This window comes from Rhineura floridana, chromosome 5 (genome assembly GCF_030035675.1).
Source record: "Rhineura floridana isolate rRhiFlo1 chromosome 5, rRhiFlo1.hap2, whole genome shotgun sequence".
NCBI lineage: Eukaryota > Metazoa > Chordata > Lepidosauria > Squamata > Rhineuridae > Rhineura > Rhineura floridana.
Genome location: NC_084484.1, coordinates 69,725,108 through 69,745,773, shown reverse-complemented (window position 1 = coordinate 69,745,773; position 20,666 = coordinate 69,725,108). Strand labels below are relative to the sequence as shown.

General features: G+C 41.0%; 1 protein-coding gene across 6 annotated transcripts in view; it reads right to left on the bottom strand.

Moving 5' to 3' along the window:
* STS (steroid sulfatase) overlaps positions 1-20,666 on the bottom strand; it is a 161,637-nt gene that overhangs the window by 88,925 nt on the left and 52,046 nt on the right. For 5 of the 6 annotated variants that reach the window (XM_061627065.1, XM_061627066.1, XM_061627068.1 and 2 more), the window contains 4 exons: positions 19,053-19,174; positions 18,476-18,598; positions 16,059-16,482; positions 5,976-6,112 (listed from right to left, as the gene is read on the bottom strand). In XM_061627065.1, coding sequence (XP_061483049.1) covers positions 5,976-6,112; positions 16,059-16,482; positions 18,476-18,598; positions 19,053-19,174 — 806 coding nt within the window. The remainder of the gene's footprint in view (positions 1-5,975; positions 6,113-16,058; positions 16,483-18,475; positions 18,599-19,052; positions 19,175-20,666) is intronic. The other variant, XM_061627071.1, reaches the window with a different exon arrangement.

Below are 20,666 nucleotides of genomic sequence, written 5' to 3'. Positions count from 1 at the left end.
ATGAAGTAGGAAAAGCTCAATCTCTGGCATCTCCAGGTAGGGCTGGAAAAAATTCCCTGCCTGAAACCCTGGAGACTCACTGCCAGTCAGTGTTAACAGTACTGAGCAAGATGGACTAACGTTCTGATTCAGTAAAAGGCAGCTTCCTCTGTTCCCCTGTTAAGGCTAGTTGCTCCAAGAATGAGTACATTTTCTGGAACAATCTATGTAGCCCTGTACTGCTCTTGAAATTCATAAGCTGAATCTCAATGCTAAATTTGGACTAAAAATATGAATAAGGTTGAATTTAGTGCACTCGTAATCAAAGTGTGCTGTTCCAAAGTTCATTATTAAGCAGGCATCTGTTGTAGAGGTGGAAGTCAGTTCACAGTAATTTAATAAATAAAGTATTGTTTACTGAAAATAATTTTGTACTTTGTTTTATTGAGCCAGAAATGGGTTGGAGGTGAATAGGTGGGAGGAATGAAAGGTGAATATTATCTTTTAGTATTGGTGTTCTTCAGCTTGATTGTTTCAAGTACAAACTTGTTTTCACAGATGATTACCTCTAGAAATGGAGAGTCATTCCAATATGCTGACAAATAAATCAGGACCCTTGCAGAACCTGATAAATTACAACTCCTGTGAAGTCTGTGCATTGTGAGGCTCTGTGCCCTAAGCAATTTCTTGCTCTGTTTTGTTTGTCTTATTCCATCCTTTCTGACAGATGTTAGAATTCAAAATGTATCAAAATTCAAAATAATAACTAGCATTAACTAATGGACACAGTCTAGTAGAAAGAGAAACATGCTTAGCTCCTACTAATTTCCAAAGGGAGCTAAGGTTGGACACGGGTTTAGGCACTACAAGTTCCAGCAGAGGTTGGTGCTTCATTTGGCTCTTGGTGCTTCATCTGTATGTGTGAAAAAGATAAATTAGGGCAGGTTAAGCCTGTGCAAGATTCCCTTTCGTGATCTTTTTTGGACACTGCAAAAAAAAGAAGAGAAATTCCATTTGGAACATAGCAACATGGGGGGTGGCTGGGAAGAGTACCACAATTCCTTCTGGAAATGTTGTTGTTATGGCAACCCTCTGCGTCAGTGACCTCCAATAGCATATGTCATGAGCCACCCTGCTCAGATTTTGTAAGTTCAGGTCTGTGGCTTCCTTTATGGAATCAATCCATCTCTTGTTTGGTCTTCCTCTTTTTACTCCCTTCTGTTTTTCCCAGCATTATTCTCTTTTCTAGTGAGTCATGTCTTCTCATGATGTGTCCAAAGCATGATAACCTCAGTTTCATCATTTTCGCTTCCAGTGATAGTTCTGGTTTAATTTGTTCCAACACCCAATTATTTGTCTTTTTCGCAGTCCATGGTATCCGCAAAGCTCTCCTCCAACACCACATTTCAAATGGGTTGATTTTTCACTATCCAACTTTCACATCTATACATAGAGATTGGGAATACCATGGCATGAATGATCCTGACTCATCCTCATTGTCAACTTGAAAGTTACATAAATCTTCTGTTGTGATTACTTTAGTCTTCTTGATGTTCAGCTTTCTGTATGATATATTCTGCGTATAGATAAAACAAATAGGGTGATAAAATACACCCCTGTCTCACACCCTCTCCGATTGGGAACCAATCGGTTTCTCCATATTCTGTCCTTACAGTAGCCTCTTGTCCAGAGTATAGGTTGCACATCAGGACAATCAAATACTGTGGCACCCCCATAGTTTTTCATGATCTACACAATCAAAGGTTTTGCTGTAATCTATACAGCACAGGTTGATTTCCTTCCATTATCCAACGTATGTTTGCAAAGTGATCTCTGGTGCCTCTTCCCTGGCTAAATTCAGCTTGGACATCTGGCATTTCTCACTCCATATATCCTAAGAACCTTTTTTGTACAATCTTGAGCATTATGTTACTTGCATGGGATATTAAGGCAATAGTATGATAATTACTGCATTCCCTGAGTTCCCCTTTCTTTGGAATTGGGATGTATATTGAATGCTTCCAGTCTGTGGGCCATTGTTTTATTTTCCATATTTGTTGACAAATTTTTGGGCAGGTTCAGTTTCAGTAGCTTGTAACAACTCTATTGGTATGCCATCTGTTCCTGGTGATTTCTTTCTTCCACATATTTTAAGAGCAGCTTTCACCTCACATTCTAAAATTTCTGGTTCTTCATATTATGGTTCCTCCATTAATGAATCTGTCATCCTGGAATCTCTCTTATAGAGTTCTTCAGTGTATTGCTTCCATCTTCCTTTTATTTCATCTCGGTCAGTCAGCGTGTTCCCCTGTTGATTATTCAACATCCCTACTCTTGGGTTAAATTTCCCTTTCATTTCTCTACTCTTTTGGAATAGCACTCTACCTTTTTTGTTGTCCTATTTCTACACAATAATTACTGTAATAGTTATCTATGTCCATACATACTAGTTGCTGTATTATTGCATATAGGGTTCTGATCGTGTTTCTGCCTCCTTTTGCTTTTGCTTTCCTTCTATCCATTTTAAGAGTTTCGTCAGTCATCCACTGAGTTCTTTTTAACTAGAGGTATTTTTTTTTGCATTGTTCCCTGATAATGTATCTGATTTAAATCCATAGTTTTTCTGGTTCTCTATCAACTAAGTTTAAAGCCTCAAAGCTGTTCCTTATTTTTAATTTTTATATTCTTCTGGGATGTTATTTAAATTGTATTTTGGCATTATGATTGCTTTGTTGTTGTTCTTTAGCTTTACTCTGATTTTTGATATGACCAGTTCATGATCTGTACTGCAGTCTGCTCCTGGTCTTGTTTTTGCAGGAAGTATGGAACTTCCCCATCTTCTTCTACCAATTATATAATCAATTTGATTCCTATATTGACCATTTGGTGATGTCCACGTGTACAGTCGTCTTTTCGGTTGCTCATATAATGTGTTTGCAAGAAACAAATTATTGGCTTCACAGAATTTGATAAGTCTTTCTCCTGCTTCATTTCTCTCTCCTAAGCCCCATTTCCCCACAATTGCTCTCTGTTTCCTACTTTTCCATTCCAGTCCCCCATGATTATCAGCACATCTTGTTTTGGTGTGTGATCAGTTTCTTCCTGTACTTCTGTGTAAAATCTCTCCAATTCCTCTTCTTCTGCATTTGCCGTTGGAGCATAGACTTGGATGATGGTTATGTTAATAGGTTTCCCATTCAATCTCACTGATATAACTCACTCAGACCTTGCGTTATAGCTCCTAATTGCTTTTGCTACATCACCTCACTATTAAAGCAACCCCATTTCTTCTTAATTTCTCATTTCCTGCTTAACATATTTTGCAGTTGCCTGATTGAAAATGTCCCATTCCCGTACATTTTAATTCACTCACACCAAGTATTGTAATGTTGATGCATTCCATTTCTTGCTTGACAATGTCTAACTTTCCCTGGTTCATGCTTCTCACATTCCATGTTCCTACTGTGTGCATCATACAACTCCAGACCCTCCTTTCGCATCTGTGCACATCAACCTCTGGGCTTCCTTTCGGCTTTGACGCAGCTGCGTCATTAGTCACAGCGCTACTCGTACTTGTCCTTTGTTCTTCCCCAGTAGCTTGGTGAGTGCCTTCTGACCTGGGGGTCTCATCTTCCATCACTATCTTGTGTTGCATTTTGGATACTCTGTTCATAGGGTTTTCATGGTAAGAGGTATTCAGAGGTGGTTTACCATTGCCTTCCTCTGAGTCTGTATGCATCTTAGTCTGGGTGTCCCTGCTAGGAGTCTAGCCTCTTGGTCTAGACTCCTGACGGCATTGCTCTCAGCTTATTTGACACTCTCAAACCCCCTCACCACGTTAAGGTGTGCATCCTAGAGGGGATTATCTTGAGTTAATTTACCTCTCCCAAATTTAATCGAGACTCTGTATTGGGATCTGAGCCCTTGTACACAACAATAATAGCAGGTGGGCATATGCTGTTGCTTTGGGGCTACTAATAAGGCCCTCTCTACCACTTCCTATCTAGAAGCACCAGGTATGGAGAAAAGGGCTGCAGAAGGGCGCTGGGCAATTCACACATACATGGCATCTCCTGGGAAGCATAGGGATTCAATATCCTATGGTCCCAGCTCTGCAGGATATCCTGCTCATGCACAGCAGCCTCCATGATCCAAGAGGCCTAGGAGTAAGTTCCAGTGAACCCAATGAAGCTTACTTCTGAGTAGACATGTATTAGATTGCTGACTTAGTCCCTATGCATTTTGGAATATCCAGTACAGTTAAAGCTCCAGAGCAAAATGAATTGATGGGGTGAACCACTCAATCTGGTTCTGTACTCCAACTCTATCAACAAGCATTGCTAGCAGAATATGGAGGTGATTGTATGGCAGCATTTGTTGATAAATATCCAAAGTTGCTTTATTTCACACAACCGTCTTGGGTGCCAAGCTGGGAGGCAGTTAATCCCAACTGTATTTTTTTAATTCTCTGGTTTTGCAGGAAAGTTATCACACAATTGTTTCCTCATACGCCTCAGATATTTCCCACACCTGGAGAGTCACTCAGTCCACTTTCAACATCTTTAAATTATGCTTTTCAGGTCTGATCAATTTTGCAATCACCACAGAGCCACAGAAAGAAAACCTCCCTCTATATTCACTCAACTCATGGTTTCACCACCAGAACTTTCCCAGATATCGCTCTTACATGGAAACTCCAAATTTAACCATATCGTCTTAAGGTTTTTGCTTCTCCTAGAAGGCAACAGACAATTTCATCTGACACAAACACAAAATACCCCTCCAAGGAAACACCCATCAACATGCATAACATTCCTTCTTGTAAAAGAAAGTGGATTATCTCTTTGTGGTGGGAGTAGAGGAGATTTAGATCAGGGCAAATCTATGGGCACAGCTAGATGTTAAGAGAGACAGGAAGCTGTTGCTGCTCATCTCTTTTTCATACACTTACTCCTCATGGCCTCTAGTTTAACACAGCACATGACACAACATTGTTATTCTGTAGATTGTCCTGCTATTACCCCTGACAGGTGGCCATATGAGAAGGAGATGCAAAATCCAGAGCTGAGTCAAATGACCTCTTTCTGTGGGCAAATATTTTCATTTTGTTTCTCCATGGGGAGAAGACAACAGCTTCTTTCTTTCTTTCTACACCTACTGTAGTGTAGTGATTAGAGTATCGGACTAAGTCCTGGAGGACCAGGGTTCAAGTCCCCACTTAGCCATAAAGTTCATTGGTGATGTTGGGCCAGTCACTGTCTCTCAGCCTAACCTACAGGTTTGTTGTGAGGATAACACGGAGAGGGAAGAACCATGTATACCAATTTGAGTTCCTTGCAGAAAGATGGCATATAAATGTAATTAAGTAATTAATTAATACTTTTTTGCTGCTGCTGCAAGTTACACCGATTCTATAGATGCTACCATTCTGCATCCTCCACAATGCCATGAACCTAACACTGGGTGTGTGTGTGTGTAGCAGCTACCACAAAAAATGGTAGTTCTGCAAAGTGGTATTTTTCTACAAGGATGACAAAAAGAAAAATCACATAAATATTCCTCAAAATTGTCTTCTAAGAAATTGTGGCTGGGCTCTAGAAAGAAAGAAAAATGGTGGCAACTGCATGGCTCTGGCTATTTATAGTTTTACCCTTAATCTAGAGATTTTATTTCTAGTTTATTATAAATCCTTGTGAAGACAGCTGCTAGAACAGATTTAGTCCAGCTCATTTTCACAATTCAACATGGAAGAAAAAAAAACCCTCACACACAGTTTTTACAATCAGTGTCCAGGTTATATAACACAGTCCATAGGTTATCCATTCAACATTAACTGCATAGTAGGATAGCTTGAAATTTTGACTTACTCCCATGTAAGTGGTTTGGGACAACAGCCTTCATGTTCTTCTTGACAAAGCATGTTTTTGCACAAGGCTGTACATATTTCTAAAAGATGATCAGCTCAGGAGATGTAAAACTCATGAGTAGCAACATACCTACACTCCAGTCTAATTCTTCCACAGCATCCCCATATAATCCATGTTTGCTTTTTCCTCTAAAAGTGTGGGATGCGTAAAGAGCTGTATGGACCTGAGGGTAAGCCAGGAAAAGAAGAAATGGTGCATCAGTGTTCCTGAAGCAGAAAAAAAAAGGAAGGGAATGTAATAGTCAGTAATACAAGAAATACATAAAAACCTTTACTTAGTAATACATTACTATCCTTATACAAATAAAAGTCAGCTCTTGGAGTTTTTCTCCTAGTCACCATCTAAAGTGACCATGAAATAGAACTCTGATTTAGCAATTTAGATTCCAGATCATTACTCAAGTGTCTTGACATTTAGTTCCATGCAACAAAGTAAACTAGAAACTAGGCCCTCCAACATTTCAGGGATGAAAACAATTACTCATAACATCCCTTCTCTCACATTGAAGATCAGGATCTTAACCTCATACACTAATAGTGGTCACATCCACACCATACTCCTCCTCCTCCTCCTCCTCACTATTTTCAAATTGTGAATTTCAAGGCAATTTACATTAAAAACAGATATAAAAACAAGAATAAAAACATCCTAAAATACTTAAACTACATAAAAACACAATCCAATGTCTCCCCACCTGACCAAAAACAAACAGAAAATTGAACTCCAAAGACCTGGGTGAATAAAAATGTTTTTACCTGGCGCTTAAAACAGACAGTGATGGTGCCAGGTGGGCCTCCCTGCAGAGAGCATTCCACAAATGGGGAGCCACTTCCAAGAAGCCTCATTCTCGTGTTGCCACCATCCACACCACCCTTGTAGGGGGCACACAGAGAAGGGCCTCACAGGATGAATATAGGGTCCAGGTTAGTTCATGTGGGAAGAGGCGGTCCTTTAAATATTGGAGTCCTGAGCCGCATAAGGCTTATGGATCAAAACCAGAACTTTGAATTTGGTCACTAGGTCACCTTGGGCCAGTCACTGACTCTCAGCCTAACCTACCTCACAGGGTTGTTGTGAGGATGAATGGAGATGGGCAGACCCCACGTACAACACTTTGAGCTCCTTGAAGGAAAGATGATATATTAATGTATAAAAAAAATAATCTTACTTCTCATCCTAGAAGTTGTGACTTGGAATAGAAATGCTTAACTCTATCATCTACCACACAGTGATGAATCAAACAGTGATCTGGGGTTGAGAGCCCAAACCTAAAACTGCAAGACAGCAATCCCATTTCCCAAGTAGCAATATAAAATAACTAAGGCAGACTGATTAAAGACAGGACGAAAGGAGAACTTATATCTCTTGCAACAGCATCTAATGGGAACATAGGATTACGGTGATAAATACGGTACAGGTACAAGTCACCACTTCTATTACAGATGCCCATTTTCAGGAGATAACAACCCTTGAAGGATTCTGCTACAACACAGAATTCTTATTCCAAAGAAGAGGTGTCTAATCAATAGTACATACAGATGGGTATAAAATCATCCACTGGTTTTGCTTTTTAAGTCTACCAGCACTGATTGACAGCTAGCTTTCTTGTGAAGAATCTCACCTATTAATATCCTTTAGATTAGAAAATCAGATATGGCTATTTTTCTTACACCAAACCCCGGGGGGGGGGGAGGGAGGGAATCCTGATTGACTCCCTCTTCTGTGACCTTGAAAATAGAATGGCACATCAGCTTGTAAGTGGGAGGGAGATTTGACAATAACAGTTAAAGTTCTGTTTTATTAACTGAAGCACTTCAGCAAACAGCTCTTTTGAAAATTTACTACCATTCCCTTCTACACAATTTACCAAGACAGACCTTCCTTTCTTAACACAGCTAAGTTTTATTCATTGAGAAGACAATAAAGTAAACTCTGAGCCTGCATAAAACAGACATTCATACCTGTTAAAGTGGCAATGAGACCTTAGATGCCCAATACAACATTATTTAACATACACATAATTCTTGATGGTAGTTAAATATATATTTTCTCTCTCTTTAAAAAGGAGTAATATTTTTGAAATACACAGAACCTGACTCACTCCCAGCAGTATTATGAATGTCTTGCTTTATAGAAAGGAAAGAAGCATCAATAGGTCTTAAACGAAGTGCTCTTCATTAGGAACTGTTTATTTATTTTCTTGGTTTAGATTTAGATCTTATATTTATATCTCGCTTTTCTTTTATAATAATACTCAAAGTGGCTTACAATAGAACACAAAAATACAATAGAATACCGAATACAATATAAAATATAAAACACTATATAAAATAAAATAATAAATTTACATCTTGAACATAATAATATTAAGAATAATCATATTCTAGCTGCTGTTCCTCTTGCTATCCTCAATGGAACAGAGGCTCCAAGACTTCAACCTAGACACACCCACCCACAGCATCACCCCAAAATTCTGTCCTTCCCTCAATATCCTCCCAAAGGCGGTCATCCAAGACACTAGCCCTGCATATCTGTGGTCTCCCTTGGGCAGCTCTGTCTATCAGTCTGAATCCCTCTCATGGGTGTAGTGGTCCAGGGTCTCAGGATGTCTTAGACCCCTTACTTTTTTGGGACCAGGGTCCCTATGTCTCCAGCATCTGATTAGCTAATCAGCGTGAAAGGGGAGTGTGTTAGTCACTTTGAAGCATCTTCTAACATGCTTCCTTGTCCTTTTTTGCTGATTGGGGCCAATCAGAGTGAAAGGAGTGAGTCAGCCACTGAGAAGACTCTTCTCAGTAGCCAATACTCTCCCCCTTTCATTTTTATTGGCTCCTAGGGATATTTTTTGTTGTGACAGAAGGCATTAACAAGATATCTAATTTGCAACCTAGCAGCAAAAAAAGGGAGAGGGGTGTGGTCGTGACTATCATGAAGAGACCCTGAACTTCTGAATTTGCCACTACCCTACTGAGCCCCCTTTATATCCCACTCCAGTTGATGTTCTTGTCTGGGCAGGAGAATGGTGATCTGAAACTCTGGGAGCTGTGGAACCTGAGGGGCTGTCTCCCCCTCTTTTCTGGCTTGAGGTCACTAGGGTTGTCATAGCCCAGGATGTGGCATCTCCCCAGTTGGCTGAAAATGTGATGGTGAAGATCTTGCTTTGATTTCCTCAGCTGCTCACTTTCCTCTGAATAATAATAACGGCAAGGGTGTGGTGATAACTCAAGCATCTCAGACTAATGGTGCAGCACTGGGATAACCTGCTCCTAGGTGATCCTGGCTGCTGCCTCTTACTGAGATGCACGTTAGCCCAGGTGTGATATCCCTAAGCCCCAGGATATCACCCTAGGTAGAGCTATCAGTCACAGCAGCAAGGGGTGGGCTCTTCTGCAGCTATGGTGGGAATGGGAGAAGAAAAGCAGCAGCCTTTACAGAGCAGAGAGTGGGTAGAGACATTCACTTGCTCCTAGATGATCCTGGCTGCTGCCTCCTAGCAACAGCCTCCAACTCTGCCCTGCCCTTCATCCAAGCAGACAGCAGAGATTGGTTTACAGTAACCAATCCATCAAATACAGCACCTCATACAATAAAACTTGAAATCTATACAACAAATCAAATCAAAACCTAGAAGCAAAACACTATACACAGCAAACAACATATAATTCCAGACTACTCTGATGTCTAACATGGCTCCTATTATTCCTGTCCCAAAGCCTTTATAGGGAAAAGAGCACCTTCCCCTGGTGTTTCAGCTAGCAACAGTGGTTGTTCTCTCTTGTTCTGCTTGTGGCTGCCGAGCACCAGGACCCTTGAAACTGCCCCCTGGCTTCTTCAAACCTAATAAAGGTGACCTTACAACAGGGGTGGGACAACTTTCTTCTGTTGAGACCTGCCTTCCCTCAGGGGGTAATCTGGCAGGAGCTGTATTATTATCTTTATTAGTATTGTTCAATAAATTTTTATCCAGCCCTTCCTTCCAAAGGAGCCCTGGTGGGCAAACAAAGCAGCAAAACAATAGAATTAATTATTTTTTTAAAAAAACACACAGAGAAAAACACTGTTAAATTCCTCAAAGTCCAGAACCTGAAAATGAAGTCTACAGTAACGTTGAAAAATGAAACAGACTGCCTTCAAGTCGATTCCGACTTACGGGCGACCCTATGAATAGGGTTTTCATGGTAAGCGGTATTCAGAGGGGGTTTACCATTGCCTTCCTCTGAGGCTGAGAGGCAGTGACTGGCCCAAGGTCACCCAGTGAGCTTCACGGCTGTGTGGGGATTCGAACCCTGGTCTCCCAGGTCCTAGTCCAACACCTTGACCACTACACCACGCTGGCTCTCTACAGTAACGTTAAATTGTAACTTTTCCCTTTTGATAAAATGCTAATTACATTTAAATGCCCCACTATAAATCTTCAAATGGCCCATCTTAGGTTGATGTTTTGTGTTGTTAGGGTGGAGGGTTGAAAATCAGGGGTCTGAGGCCTTAATTTGCCAATGTTCAAATGCACTGGCACCACTGTTTTACCTATGCCTGCCCTGTCCCCAATGTTGGGGGTAGGGCTGGCATAATTAAGATGGTACTGGCGAGTTCAAGTGGTTAACCCAGAATTTTACTCAGCACTGATGCCTGGCTGCTCCCCAGTCCCTGGTAGCCACTGACATGGATAGAGAGACGGCTGGCCACAACAGCACTAGTTGAGGCAGTAGTGGTAGTTTCTGCAGGGGCCACTCAGCCCTGGCCACTACCCTGGTATGATGTGTGATGATGTCAGGTCTGATGCCCAGTGAGAGGAGTGGTGTTTTCAACTTCTCTGTGGGAACAATAAATAAGAACTTTGAAGTCCCAGTGTGGGATGGAAAAAGGCATCTGGAAAAATGATGGGTCCATTGCTCATGGGTTGGAGGTAGGTTTGTCCAAAGCCCTCTAATAATACTGAAGACTTATGGAATGTCTACACAGTGCCAGCTTTGACTGTGGCATAGGATGGTCTCAGTAGGGCCTCCTCCTTGTGTGGGCCCCTCCTCCGTATTACTTCTCTTACGTCTGTCTATTCCTTTGCTTATGGGCCCAAATGGCACCATCTCATAAAGTAAGAAGGGACAAAGTGTGAGGATCTTACTGCTCTCGCTTTTTCTTTCTGCCTCTGGGAGAGGGCAGATGATTAGGTAGCGACAGAAAAGAGGTGGAAGAGCAAGCCAGGCCCTTTTGAAGACTGGCAGTGCCACACACACACACCCTTAAGAAGTATGGAACTTGGCAGGTTCAAATAATGCCCTCCCTGCATATCTATGTAGTCATTTTGCATCCTTAATAATGGAACTTGTTTTATCCTTATCTTTAAAATGATTTACGGTCTCCTCACTAGTAAACTGTGTAATACTTGTAAATATAAAACCAAAGAGTGTGCAATTAAAAAAAACATATTTAAGACAAAGAAAGTTTGATACTGCTGTAAGGCAAACAGTTGGTACAGCTCACATTTTATAGCTTTAAGTATAACATATCAAAATGGCATTTAAAGTAGGACTAAATTTAAAGATGAGTGTAAAAACAAAAAATTAAATGTGTCAAGAACATAAAAGCTGGGTTTTACTCTCTTATTCAAATATGGAGTAGAAATGAGAAGAAATTGGCTGTCATTCAAAGGTTAATACACACACACATAATTGTATGTCTCAGTTGTCTATTTCTATGCAGAGTAATTTTTCTATGCCTTCAAATAGCTACATTTGACATTTACTTTTTCATTCCCACTTCACAGTCTTAAATCTTGAGATATGCAGCATCAGAGAATGATATATGCTTTCCTATCCATGAGACTATAAACAGGCTTTGTCACTCTCAAGAATATGTCCATCTTTTTTTGTTGCAAATACACCCACCCAGACCCCTTTTTCTCAATTCTCCATTATAACCATTTTTTCTCATAATAAAATAGTATAAAATTCAGCATAAGGCAAAAGCCCATAGTATTTTAAACTATAGCTGAATGTGCATATGAAGTCATTGTAGAAAAAAACTGTCAGTGTATATGGGTAGGAACCATGGAACTAAGTTCTCCATGCCAAAACAGCCCTTGGGACATGTGTATCTTGAACGACACCTTCACCTTCCTTCCTATGCTGCCACCACCACCAATACCGTACAACAAAGTCCTTTTGAAAATGAACGGGCATTCGAAAGGTGTTTTGAATATGCCATTGGTTCAGAAAGTCTCTGAAAAAAGAAAACACTGTGTGGGCCCAAGAACTTGGGCATGCCAAAAATAACTCTTAAGATCTCCTCTGGAAATCTTTTGATCCTGAAACATTGTTGTTGTTACCATAGCAAGAGCTTTCAGGGTACAGATCTGAATTTATATCCTCCTTGCATTTGATGCTGATGTGTTTGTTGTACTGGATATCAAAAGGTATATGCAAACACCTAACTTGACAGCCTGAATCTATATTATTGTTGTGAGCCCTCCTGGGAGGGAGTGGACAGACAAGAGCGAAGCAGAGAAGGAGGACTTAGAGTGGGATGTTTGAGCTGGTGAAGGGCTGAGCGGGAAGTGGGACCCAGAAGGCACCCCAGCTTTGGACCTGGACAGTGTAACCTCAGCAGCTCCAGACACCCCTGTGGACAGTCAGCGTGACCAGCTGGCTGTTTCCCAGCCTGGACGCTTCCCCTCTCCCTGTGCCCATGTTGCCAGCAGGCAGCCCCCCTCTCTTGGAGGGGGAAGATGGGATGGTGATGAAGGCTCTGCCTTTGCCTTGCACCAGGAGATTCAACAGACACAGTTGAGGTGGAGCCTTTGCCTGCAAGCGCACTCCCAACAGTGACAGTTGGCACGCGCACGCAGGGTGCCTGCCCAGTCTTACTTAAGCCGAGTGAGGAGGGAGAAGTAGTTGCTGAGTCAATGTCTTAATGTCGCAAAGTTGTGCCTAGTTAGTCCTAGAGAGATGCTGAGTTCTGAGTAAGCATAGATAGTTTCATGAAGTGCAATGAATTGAAACCGTCTCTTATTACAACAAAAGAAAAAACCACAGCTGTGTCTGAGTCTGAGACACTTCGAGTTCGGGCAGGACAATTATATATGACCTCTCTCTTTAATAAGAATGTCTGAACTATAATAGCAGCTCCCCTTGCTTCTTATGTAAGTGTGGCCTTCTTCATGATCCAGCTAGGAACTGTTAAGAGTGTGGTGGTCTGAGAGTGGCCAGTCCAAGTTACTTAGTTGTTGTTTGCGAAGCTTTTTCTAGACAAAGAGGAAATCACCCTGGCTCCTGCTATTTCTTGGCCATAGGTAGGAGTGGGGAGCCTCTGGATATTGCTGGATTTCAACTCCCATCAGCCCCAGCCAGCATAGCCAATGATCATGGATAATGGGAGTTGTAGTCCCATGACCTTAGAGAAGGCTAGTTGAAGGCACTCTCTACAATGAATACTCTTTCCTCATAACCATAGAAACAGAGAAGGAAACACCACAATCTAGCATGAGATTGTCTGAAAGGTTCATAGAATTCTGGAACCCAATCAACCAACAACTCAATCAAACCAAAGCCCCCTTTGAGATAGGAGCATAGTTTATTATTATCCTATGGCTAGTATGAGGAACCTTTGATCCTCCAGATGTTGCTGAACTTCAACTCCTATCATCCGTAGTGATTGGTCATGTTTGCTGGAACTGATGGGAGCTGTAGTTCAGCAACATCTGGAGGGCCAAAGGCTCCCCATACCTGTCCTATGGAATTCAATAGCATTTCAGAGTGCTCTCTTTCGGTAGGATTTTGCCCACTATAATTAGGGAATGGTTTCCCAGATCAATTTTTTTTTAAAAATATTGCAGTTAGGCTTCTCCTAATTAAAGGCATGGTTTCCATAAAAAGCTGCTTGATTACTCAGGATAAAAATAATTATTTCAGACTCCACCCATCTCAAACCGGACAGCTCTAAGAATGAGGGAAGAGCTGTAGGTCAGTGGTTGAGCTTCTGCTTTGCATGGAGAAGGTACCAGGTTCAATCCCCAGCATTTCAAGGTAAGGTTGGGAAAGAACCCCATCTGAAATCTTGGACAGCTGATGCTAGTCACTGTAGACAATACTGAGTTAGATGAACCAGTGGTCTGATTCACTATGGCATCTTCCTATGTTCTTATAACTCAAGTGGATGCATTCAATTTCCCTGTTTCACAGTGGTATATTACATTGTGGGAACCCATCCTGGGACCTTATAGCGAAGGGCAGGTAAGAAATCTTATATATAACAAAATGTTTTCAGGACTTTTAGTATGCTAAATGATGGCTGAGGTAGAACTACACAAAATGGCAGCTGTTTTCAGTGACATTGTAGTGAGTCTTAGAAAGACAGCAAGACAATTTGGCTCCCCATTTGTAGCAGCTGGGTACAATAAAGGTTAGGTGGAATTGAAAAGGGTGGTGGTTGGAGAGCAGAGGCATAGGTCAAGTAACGGGAGCTATTTCTCCTTTTTAAAGCAAGAGAGAACGACAGTGGGAAAAGAGAGAGGAAGGACTTAGAGAACTTAGAGAAGAAAAGTAGCAAACAAAACCACAAGAGAGGGAAAATACTATAAACTATTAGTTTCTAGAGTGAAAGGGTGGGACTGGCTACCCCTCAGCCCTCCTCCATGATGACATTGAGAGACTGTGGTCTTATGGAGAACCCACAGATGTGTTTATAAGCTTTCACCACACAAAACCTTTAAAGTGAAAGTCCTTAACAACCATTCTTTTCCTATTTAATTTTACCCAAATGTGCTTTATTTGTTTTTTCCTCCCAACAGTAGTGGTCAGTCATCTTAGCTTAGTAATAAGCTCAGAGAACAAGAGCTTCTACATTAATTCCACAGAAGTAAATTCCATGTAAATGAGGGACCACCAACTAAAGAATATTCTAGTTAGGCATGAGTGTCAAATGCACTGAATATAGTGTTAACTGAAATAATTAGCACATGTGGGTTGGTGTCCTTTCACCATTAACCACCTGCAAATTAAAATAAATGTGTTATATAGATGAAAAATAATAATTTCTGTCTGATAAGATTGGGACTCACATATACCCACTTTATCTTCCTTTTTAGGCAGGTATTCACTTTAGCTTAATACATTTCCATAATGCTAGTCTTTCAGAAGCTACTCCAGACAGGGACCATAGCTAGAATACGCTTGCATTTAGAAGATCCCAAATTCAATACCTAGCAAAGCAGATGATACAAAAAAACAGTCATGGTGCATGAGGTAGGATGCCGCATCTGTGCCACCTTCCTGTTTACAATAGTATTGCTGCTCACCAGGACCAGGATGAAGCAGGTCAGGATGGTAGTGAAGGCAGGAGAACACCAGGTTGGTGGTGGTGGATGCAGATGTGTGCACACCTTTGCCCACTGCCACTGCCAATCTGGTGCTCCTCCTAGCCGCTCTTGTGCCTCATTTTGATCCTGGCAAGTGGCAACAACTTCATAGCAGTGGGGGCAGCACAAAAGAAGCCACCCCACCTAATGCACTATGACTGCAGGAGACTTCTGCCTGAGAACCCAAGGAGCTGCTGCTAGTCAGAGTAGACAATACTGAGCTAGGTGGACAAATAATCTGATCTAGTGTAAGGCACCTTTTTGTGTTATATAGTGCAAGTTGAAAGAATCACTACCATGAACACTGTATACCAGTCATGTGTTGAGGCCTGATAGGATGTTGACAATCCATTTGTTTTTGAAGGGTTATGCAGGCAGAAAGTCCAGGAGGTAAACTACCATATTGCTGGTGGGTTCCATTGACTTGATGGCAACGAGTTGATCAGCAATCCTGTTCTGTAGAGTCTGTAGGCACAGTTAGGAACGCAGAGCAGGAAAGGAGCAGGACTTTGGACAGCATCCTGTTCTTAGCAGATTTTGTAGGGAGGAATGGGCAAGGGGCTGAACTTGAGAGACTTCTGAATAAATCCAGTTGAAGTCACAAGCTGGATAAAAGCATGTCTACAAAACCAGTGGTATCTCTCTTGCACATCTTCTCACACTATTTGTTTACCTTTAAATGCTAATGACATTAAAGGATGGAAAATGAATGATGCTTTGTTCATCCACTACATCACAGGCACCTCTATAAATGAGCCTTTGCATTGAAATTCTAATACCTTAAAACTGACCTCACTTACCTTCCTATAAATCTTGTGGCTTCTTCTGTAAATCTCTGAGTGAGGTTCTCATAGTTCCAGGGTTGCTGGATAATACTGTAGTTTCGCATCAATAAGCAGTTAAGATACCGAAAGTTATAAAAGAAGAACAGCAAGATTCCAACTATCACTGTAACCATGAAGAAGAAGTAGTTCAGTACTCTTTGTGAAACTCTGAGAAGGCCAATATAATGCAGAACCCCCAAAGAGATTAGAGCAATCCCAGTGATCTGGAGTGTTGGAAGAATGTAAATTTTCGTCCCACTGATAAACACACTTCCATGACCAGGTTTGCAGTCCCTAAGATTGTTCAGAGGGATCCCGTAGAAGTAATCAAATCCATGATTTAAAGGGTGGTGGCAGAAGTCATCACTGCTGTTGCAGTTAATCCCAAGATGCCATTTCCCTAAGTGCAGAAAACATTTATATATTTCACATGCATATTCAAAAGTAGGCTTGTACACTTTTCATGGTGTTCATGTATCTATCTACATACAATTAGTATGCCCCGCTTCCTGTTTTGTGCAAATCTTTATTACTGTGTCAACATTCCCGTCTTTACAATCAATGTTCCTCACCCCTCAAGAATATAAACCAGGGATCGGGGACTTGTGGCTCTCCAGATGTTGCTGGACTTCCATCTCTCATCATCCCTAGTCAGCATAGCCACAGTCAGGGAGAAATGGAAGTTATAGTCCAACAACATCTGGAGGGCCACAGGTTTCCCATGTCTGATGTAAGCCCTGAGGGGCCAACCTGGTTCTGCCTTACATCTCCCATTATGTTCACAGTTGAAGGAAGAGTGTCCACCAGGGATGAATGAATCTTTGTTTCTGTCATTTTCTCATTTTTCCACTCTTAAGGTCAGTTTTCTCCACCCCCAGATCCCTACCAGTTTACATGAACATTTTTGTGCACTTTTCTCTCAACGTGTGCATTTTTGTATGCATTTTTTCCTAATACATACTTTTTGCAAGCACTTCTTCCTTACATAATACATTTTGTGCATTAAATTCACTAATATACACATTTTTGTGTGCATTATCACACAGAGAATTGCATTGCAACATTTGAAAAGCTGCAAATTTCAAAGGAAACCTGCATTTTGATTCATGAATTGGTTCAGGAAGTGGAAACTAGGTAGATTTGCATGAAAATGTGAACTGAACAAATTTCTCTTCCATCCCTTGCATCCAGTTACTCCTTCACCTTGCGAAGAGGATCACTGGGCTAGTAAGTGTATGATCCAGATCAATATGATGTAGAGAACAGACTGACAGTACCATGTGGGGTAAAGACTGAAACTTACATTTTTATTTTACTTTTCTGCGATTAAAGAAATAGAAATGAGGATTGGATCACTCTTCTTTTCATCATCTTCTATCCTATAACCACCACTGGTTTGCTTTTTAATACCAATTGCTGGGAATTGCAAGTGTTGCAGTCAGGTTTTGCTTGCAGACTTCCCATGGGCATCTGATTCGCCGCTGTGAGAACAGGATGTTGGACCAGATGGCTCTTTGGTCAGACCCAGCAGGGCTCCCCTAATGTTCTTATGTTTTGTTGTAATGACTGTTTCCTGGCACCCTTCAGAGAGTTTTCTGAATCTTATGATTAATTTGGAATTTCACAGCATTCCAGGCAAAGCACTAACTTGGAGAATCCTGAAAGTACAGCACTATATCAACCTTATTTCTCTAGCTATGATGGCTGCTTCTGTTTTATGAAAGTAAACTGAAAGCCAGCTAGGCAGGTCTATCTACTATCTATCTACTTCCATGAATAAGTTAATTGAAATAAATGTAGATTACTGTAATAATAAATTAACAGACCTTTAAGGATCTGCACTATAGTTTTTCCATCAAAAAGCACACATGATTTAGTAGCTCAAGGACAACTAAAGCATTACATCTATGTAGCTCTGAGAAAGTTATACTACTTGTGTAAATAAGATCATCTGGGGAAATTCTGCTTGTGGTACTCATGGAATATGACAAATAGTGTCCAGGCTGTTGACACAGTTCCAGTGCTGCCATTTCCTGCAAGGGGCAGTAAAAAAAACCTGGGGGAAAAGAGAAAAGCTGTGCTACTGCCACTGTTAATAGCAAGTATCACTGCCAATGATTTTCTCCCCACCCCCCAGAAAAGGAAGGCAATTTTAACTCCACTCTAAAAACATTTTTTTTTTATTTCAGAAGATGTTGGGGTCTCAGTGACTGCAATTTATTTCTATTGAAATTTCTATAGGCTTTTTCTGTTTTGTTTTGCTTTATTTACTTAATTGATATTCCATTTTTAACTTGTAAATTGTTTGGGGAACAATTTTTGGGTCAAAAAGCAGGATATGAAGTACTTAGGCAAACAGAGAGAGAAAACATATATATGTTGATCAGTTGTACCTATAAGAGCTGTAGAATAACCCCTCTGCTGTAGAAGTTTAGCAAATGTTATTTCTTCAGTAGGGAGTCCACCAGAAGAAGCAGAAAACATCAAGACTCCAACTTTATGCAAGCTAGCCATTCCTAAAGGAATCAAAATTAGTTTGACATTTGAGGCAAAGCAACTTTCATTAACACACACTTTGGGAGGTATAAAATGTTAGTCATAATCAGAGTAGACACATTGAAACTGATGGATGTGTAAGCCCATTGTTAAGCAGAGACTGCAACTCAGCTGGAAAGCTACCACTGAAAGAAAATCCCAAAACAAGGTGCTCTGTGGGTGGGGCAGTGGTGGCTTTGGGTCTCCTGGCTCCAAAATCCTGTGGATCCCCCTAAATGTCTGATCCTCAGCCTCCTCAGCTATGCCAACTTGGAGCTGGTATAGTGAAAACGTAAGGGTTCCCTCACCTTCCACAAGAGCTATGAGATGGCAGTGCTTGGGATTTAGTGGTGAATCTGCGGCCTTGGTCCTCTCCAGCCCCGCTATGAATTGTTCTGCTCTGGTGTCTAACAACAACAAAGGAACATACCTTACCTGATCTGACAGAATACCGGCCTGTCAAGAAAGCTGCCCTGCTTGGGGTGCATAGTGGTGAGGCTGCTATGTGTTGAGTCAGTGTTGCTCCTTCTTTAGATAACTTGTCAATGTTGGGAGTTCTGGGGGGGGGGGAACCACAATTTAAATGGCATGTATTCTGAATATGTAGAGATGAGCAAATTCAGAGTATTTAAAATTGCCATTATGGCTTGTAGTGCATCAGTTAGTGTCATAGAACTCCAACACATAGTCCAAATGAGTTGAGCATGCCTATGCTTATTGAAAAGAAAGGGATCTTCATCTAAATCTGCACTGAAATTTATTTAGGGATTCTTTTAATATTTTAATACTGTACCCAAATATAATAAGAATCTGTATGTGTGTGTTTTGATCTTACGATCCACGGCATCAACTTTAAATGTTAAGGAATTTGTGTTTTGAAACAGCCAGTCATATATCCCAGTCAATTGTATTTTTTCTTCATTCTCCTTAACTTCTTAAATATTTTTGTGTGTATTTTCACTATATAGTTTTCTTCTCTCAGTCCATATGCATAAGTGGAAAGAGGATGTGTGATATATATGTGATTTACTGTTGTTATGTGCCTTCAAGGCGATTTCAACTTACGGCAACCCTATGAATCAGCGACCTCCAATAGCATCTGTTATAAACCACCCTTTTCAGATTTTGTAAGGTCAGGTCTGTGGCTTCTTTTATGGAATCAATCCATCTCTTGTTTGGCCTTCCTCTTTTTCTACTCCCTTCTGTTTTTCCCAGCATTATGGTCTTTTCTAGTCAATAATGTCTTCTCATTACGCGTCCAAAGTTTGATAACCTCAGTTTCATCATTTCAGCTTCTAGTGATAGTTCTGGTTAAATTTCTTCTAGCACCCAATTATTTATCTTTTTCGCAGCCCATGGTATCCGCAAAGCTCTCTTCCAACACCACATTGCAAATTAGTTGATTTATCCACTGTTTTCACTTTCCAGCTTTCACATCCATACATCGAGATCGGGAATACCATGGTCTGAATGATCCTGACTTTAGTGTTCAGTGATACATCTTTGCATTTGAGGACCTTTTCTAGTTTTCTCACAGCTGCCCTCCCCAGTCCTAGCCTTCTTCTGATTCCTTGACTATTATCTCCATTTTGGTTAATGACAATGCCAAGGTACTGATAATCCTTGACAAATTCAATGTCCTCAATGTCTCAGCTTTGGCCATTCCACCTTGGGTGACCCTGCTAGGAGTCTTTGAAGACTGGAATTTTTACAGTTAGTTCAAAATCCATCCACTAGCTGATATCTATATTGCCAGTACTTAACTGCAGTACTTAACTTCCAGTCCATTTGTAGGCATAATTCAAAGTGCTAATGCTCACCTTTAAAGCCTTAAACAAATTGGGTCCTGGGTACCTGAAGGATCCCCTCCTCTAACACAAGCTTTCCTGTACACTGGGATATTTGATGGCCTTTCCCCAAGTGTTTCCACCATCTGAAGTTAGGCAGGTAGTAATGGGAGAAAGACCTTCTGAATGGTGGCCACTCTCCTTTGGAATGCACTCACCAGGGAACTTCCTGTGCCTACACTCATGTATTTCGACACTAGGC